This window comes from Cibotium barometz, chromosome 15, assembly GCF_041138505.1.
Source record: "Cibotium barometz isolate CiBa-2024 chromosome 15, ASM4113850v1, whole genome shotgun sequence".
Lineage (NCBI taxonomy): Eukaryota > Viridiplantae > Streptophyta > Polypodiopsida > Cyatheales > Cibotiaceae > Cibotium > Cibotium barometz.
In genome coordinates this window covers 39935477-39941476 of record NC_141060.1, presented here as the reverse complement: position 1 = coordinate 39941476, position 6000 = coordinate 39935477, and the positions used below count along the sequence as shown (strand labels likewise).

The 6000-nt window shown below is 43.6% G+C and overlaps 1 protein-coding gene across 1 annotated transcript; it reads left to right on the top strand.

Annotated features, from left to right (window-relative positions):
- The first annotated feature begins 1780 nt into the window (after nucleotides 1–1780).
- Nucleotides 1781–4608, top strand: LOC147631293 (uncharacterized). The gene is made up of 5 exons (XM_086809171.1): nucleotides 1781–1917; nucleotides 2019–2104; nucleotides 2617–2704; nucleotides 2854–2938; nucleotides 4379–4608. The coding sequence occupies exons 1-5, from the start codon at nucleotides 1903–1905 to the stop codon at nucleotides 4606–4608; spliced, it is 504 nt and encodes a 167-aa protein (XP_086665297.1). The 5' UTR covers nucleotides 1781–1902.
- The last annotated feature ends 1392 nt before the right edge of the window (nucleotides 4609–6000 follow it).

The following is a 6000-nucleotide window of genomic DNA, read 5'->3' as shown; positions in this document are numbered from 1 at the left end:
TTAGGCTAGAGCATTTTATGATGCTAGTGAGCCATTCGGCATGAGTTTGTATAGTCAGGTTGTTGGGTGTCTTATTTACTTGTGTTACACAAGACCAGATGTTTAGTTTGGTGTATCCCAGGTAAGTAAATTTATGCACAGTCCAAATAGTAAGCATTGGCAAAGCAGTGAGCAGATCTTTCACTATCTTTAGGGCATCGTGGATCTTGGATTGTTTTATGCCCAGGGGGTAACTTGCAAGTATATGCTTATAGTGATTTTTCGACTGGGCTGGAGATTACGATACTCAGTAATCTACTAGTGGTGGGATTTTTTTTTTCATTGGAAACTCATGCATATCTTGGTTGAGTAAGAAACAACCCACTATTGCCACTTCGGCAGCTTTCACTACTACGGTAGACTGTGTCTGGCTCAGGAGGTTATTTGTAAATCTTCGTGAGTGTCACCACCATACTTACTGACATTTAGAGTGCTATGGCCGTGCCACGGAATCCAGTCTTCCATGCTTGTATAAAGCACATAGAAATAAACTATCGCTTTGTGAGAGAGAGGCTTCATGTAGGGGAGATCACTTTGACTGTTCACAATGGCTTTGCCTCGAGAGAAGTTTGAAGCTTTCCACAAAACTTTAGGCTTGCTCTCCTACAAAGAGTAATGTGAAAGCTTTTATGCTATGTGTAGTGCGACATGTGAATAAGGGCTTACCAAGGGCAGTTTTTTTCCCTTATGGGTTTTTTCCCCTTGGCCATCCAATGTGAAAGGGCACCCACTTATGGTTTAGGGTTTGTTGTACTTTCACTTTACTATTATGGTGTGACTACGTGCAAATAATCACTACACGTCTTGCTGCTTCTCTATGCACTCCTTGTGTGAGTGAGGTTGCTGTAGGTTTCCATTACCCTCTTTTCTAACAAGTGTACTCCTTGTCTGAGTGAGGTTGCTTGAAGGTTTCCAATGCCCTCTTTTCTAACAAGTGGACGGCTCATAGTTGGTTAACTCTAGTTGGAAGGATATCAAGACTCAAACTAGGCCTTGTTAACACTCTACCTAGACACTTGGATAGTGGGCTTTGGTGGCATGGGATGCCAAAGTTTGGGCGATGTATGTGATCATCGTAGGTCTAGCTTAAGGAGGGTACTATGAATGGAGCAATGGTTGGGTGATACATGTGATCATCGTTGGTCTAGCCTTAGCGTCAAGAGGGTGCAGTGAGAATGGAGCAATGGTTGGGTAGTGAGCAAACCCCTTGATTGACTTGGGGGGTTCACAAATGTCCACCCGAACGAAATCCCCCCCTTTACGTGGAATGTCCATTGAAATTGTGCTTCACACAATCCGTGGGGCGGACATGCAACATTTACGACTAATGGATCTTAAAAACTCATCCAACTTGGTAATGGCAGAGACTATATAAAATTTGGACCTGCCGAGATTCTAAACTAGCACCTCGCCCAATCAGGTAGTCTGCACTACCACTTGGGTCATTGGCTTTTGACGTTATGTTTGTGGAGTTATCAGGTAAATGTCCGCCCCTTGTGAAAAGGGGGACGAACAATAGGGCTTTACTTGGGCATGGATGCTTGTGAAGCAAAGGGTTGCGTAAACAATTGGTTGGAAGGCCGGACGCGTGTGTAAGGCCTTACAGAATGAAAGAAAGTCCGGCGTCCAGAATTTTAGAATGGTGGTTTTCAAATAAAGTTGACAGAAAGTAAGAATTCAAAATAATTTCTTGATCGATTTCTTTGCGAAACGAAAGCACAGAAAACATGTGGAAGCTTGTGGTAGCTGAAATGAAAGAAACGGTGACTGTGAAATTAACACAGAATGCTTCTTGCTAGGTATATGCTTCTTGGCATGCAGATTATTTAGGGGAAAAAAAACAGGAGAATTTACAGCAGCGCCATGTCTCTCCAAATGGTGCTTACTCAACCTCCAATCATTGATTTTGATTTTAAATTATGAATCTCTGCAGTAATTAGTCTCTCGGTTAACTTGATGTTGAATTTCTTTACACGCAGTTAGAGGTTAGAGCAAGCGTTTTGATGGAGCTCATAGTGGACAAATTAACATTGCTTGATTATGAGAACAAATTTTGCAACTCAAGGTAAAATTTTCTCGTTGTTTTTTTAAGAGAAAAAAAATTAGGCGTTTTTTCTTTCTCTAAACTAATGTATGGAAACAAAGTTGCATATTTTTGGCTGAAAATGTTAGACAGAAAATTTTCTTGTCTTTGGTTGGATATTTTTGCGTAAAATGGTATTCATGAAGAATTTAATGCAGTATTTTTCTCCTGAAATGTCAGTAAATTATGAAGGAGAACGTGCTGGACAAAATTTTCTTCCTTGCATTTTTATTAGATATTGCTGCATTTTCTGACGGCTGCAAAAATCAGATGGTTTTTTTTTTCTTTTGGCAGAGATCTTTGTGCAGAAAAAACGCTTTGTTATTTTTGTTTTTGTTTTTTGATTCTGATTTCTTTTCATTTTCCTGCTTAAAAAGTCAGTGATTTTGTAGGAAACCCCGGAAACAATCCCCCTTCCCCCTCCTCCTCCTCCTCCTCCTGGGATATGTATTATTAATAAATGACTGCTGGCCCCATTTTGAACTGCTTTTTAGGAAGCCACCGTGGCCCAGGATACACAAGTTCTATTTTTCTATGCCGTGCAACACTCGGAACGATCAATTTTTGTACTTTGTAAGCCTGGTGAGATTCTCTCTCTCTCTCTCTCTCTCTCTCTCTCTCTCTCTCTCTCTCTCTCTCTCTCACACACACACACACACACACACACACACACACACACACACACAGGCTTTTCTATGGCAGCTCACAGATCCCCAACATGTTTTGTGAAGGTTTCATGGCTTCTGAGCTTGATAGGTCGAAAGTTTTCAGCTCCTAAAGAACACATGGATCCGAGTACAACCTGCACAGATATCAGTAAGAGCTTTTTACCTTATCATGCTTTTAGAGGACACTCTTTGCCCCATTTGGGGGTATGTATATGTTATATATGTATAGATACATATATTAAACATTCATATATACATATATATATGTTTAGAAAATTTATCATTCCGTTATGATGACGTAGGTTTTTTTTTTGTCCTTTCAAAGTGTAAACACACATACACATCACACTAGGGAGGATGTCGTACCTTGTCCGGCGCAGAGTAGAATATACATTATGTTGTTCAAAGGATGAAGATTAGGAAACCTTATGTCTGCCATGTTGTTTGATATGTGTCAAATTGTTTGTCACCTTGTACATCATGTTTGTTGGAGGTTAGCAGGTTGGTGGACGGCTTGTAGTTATCCTTGTATGCCCATGTTACTGTGTATAGTCTATTGGAAATCTGAAAGATCCTTGTCCCTCCGCGTAACGAATTCCGGGGTGCTAGCAGCGGAAGTAGCACTTCTTGCGCAAGGCAAAACCTCTCACTCGGGGCCTTGCCCACGGATATGCGGACAAGAGACTAATCCCTCGGTTCTTCCAAAACTTAACCCGGAAAAACTTCCCTCGCCCAGCAGATAGGCGATTCCTCCAGGATATTTTTATTCTAACGTAGTCAAGAGCCTTAACTAACCAAACTGATATTTTTATTCTAACGTAGTCAAGAGCCTTAACTAACCAAACTGATTCGATCGAATCCGTAAGTCACATGGTCAGATAAAGGAAAAGACTTGCACTTGGATCATCGAGTCCAACGCTTTTTACCTCATCAAGAGGCATAGCCGTTGATTCTTTTCCATAAAACAAGGGTTATCCGGGATTTACTTCAACTATCGTAACTTAACAGAATTGAGTCTCATTTTAGGGATCCATCAGTCCATAACCCCATCCAATCCCATGGGGTTAGCCAACCGCCCACCAACCACTGTAGTGATAGGATCCATATAGAAATTTGGTTATGTTTTGCCCCGGGTACCAGGGAAAAGAGTTCCTAGGTCCCCTAGCCGGCCCTTCAAGCAAAAGTTGATACATGAGGTATCTGATCGGGGTGCCCTTGGGGATCCACTGAAATGACTAGTCAAGTAGCTCCTCCTGGGATCTAATGGAGAGGTGGAGACCGTGGAGTCCTGTCTTTTGTGTGGAGAGAAAGTTACTCATCGCTTCCGCCAACGAAAAGGAAGAGGAAGGGGGTTGGGGAGATTCCTGACTGATCTGGAGGTCAGAAACTTGTCCCTCGATGCCCCGTGAGTGAGGATCTGATTGTGAGCTATTGAATATAGGGCGGAGACACCTCTAATTCATCTAGTTAGAAATCCCATCCTAAGCATGGTGGCCTCCAGAAAATCCCAATCAACCTTGCCATAGGCCGTTTCAAAATCCAAAGGAAGAATTGCCATGTCCTCCTTGTGATTGTCGCCTCCCAAAAGGTGAAGATGTTATCGAGGATTCTCCTATCGTGGATGAAGTCGGTTTGGGTGCCATGGATTGGGTCGTGGAGATGAGGCTGCAAGCGATGACTGATGGCTTTGGCGAGGATTTTGTAAGCATTTCCAAGGAGGGTGATGGGGCGCCACTACGGAACCTCCAAATGGTCACCACTCTCCTTTGGAATCAAGTAAATCATCCCCTTAGAGAGTCTCTATGGCATGTGACCTGAGGCCATGATCTCATATCGAGGCCACCATGAAACCGACTTCCATGAGATCCCAATGACGTAGAAAGAGGGTGACCGGCAAGCCATCCTCTCTTGGGGCCTGGAGGCCTGGGGCACCACCTCCCGCGTATGCTGTGAGACCCTCTCCCTTGCCTTCTCCACCTGAGGGGTGAGGGAATTTGCTAAAAGGAGATTTGTGAAGAAACCTGTGGCTATGGCCCGAACCTAGGGGGGATCTGTCTCTATGGTACCATTTGGGTTCCTTACCCTCCAGACCCCATCTCTGCGATGGCAGGTGTAATGGATGTGTTTATGCAGCTCACACAAAGTGAGAAGTTTGCTGAATTTATGAGATCCTGTTCCGAGCCTGAAAAGAAGAAGAGGAAAGTGCGTTCTAAGAACCTACCTCAGGGCAATAGTGGTGCCTTCCCACAGGATCCATCTTTTGGACAGTTTCCGAACATGCAACATACTTTTGGTGCCAACTCACAGAGTTCCTTTTTCGGACAGCCATCTATTTCTTAGCAGTCTATGCATCGAGGTTATTTTGGTGGTGGCTCTGTGTTCCAATCCATGACCGGGGGTTACCCTCAGAGAGGCATGGGTATTCCAGGGACTTTTGGAGCTAATTTTCAGCCTGGTATGCAAGGGAATATGTATGGTGGTATGCAGTCCGCAATGCAAGGAAACATGTTTGGGGGCATGCAACCTGGAATGCAAGGAAATATGTATGGGGGCATGCAGCCCGGTATGCATAATGGTATGTTTGGAAACATGGATGGAATGTATGGCATGCCAGGTGTGGGAATTGGTAATGTTGACCCTATGATGGGCATGAATGCTGGGGGTAGCAATGTTGTGAAGCCACTTCCTTACGATAATCTTACGCCTATGGGTAAGGCGAAGGATTAAAAGGAAGGGGGAGCTGCTGTGAAATTTGACACATTCAGTGGGGCCAAAGATAAACTAAAGGCACTTATCTTTTTACAGCAGTTTGGTTGATGCTGCTTTTTCTGGTGGTAATTACACGGAGTCCTCTAAGGTGAGAAAAGCTGTGACTTTTCTCAAAAGCAATGCATTGCAGTGGTGGTCCACTCTTCTTTTACAGGGCATAGCACCATCTACTTGGGTACAGTTTAAACAGGTGTTCTCTTCCGTATGGCTCACATCTACTTTTGAGGTGGATGTAATGACAACATGGCACAAGTTGGATGCAGTTTTGGGAAGCTTTACTCCCAGTTACTTCTTACCGTGCAGTGCCTTTGTCTGAGCTGGTGGAGAAGTATTGTTGTGGGCTGCCCAAGGAAGTGCGTGACTATTGCATAAAGACTCGAGTAACAAATATGTCACAGATGATAGAGAATGCTATGACAGCAAATGCGTTACTCACTGGGG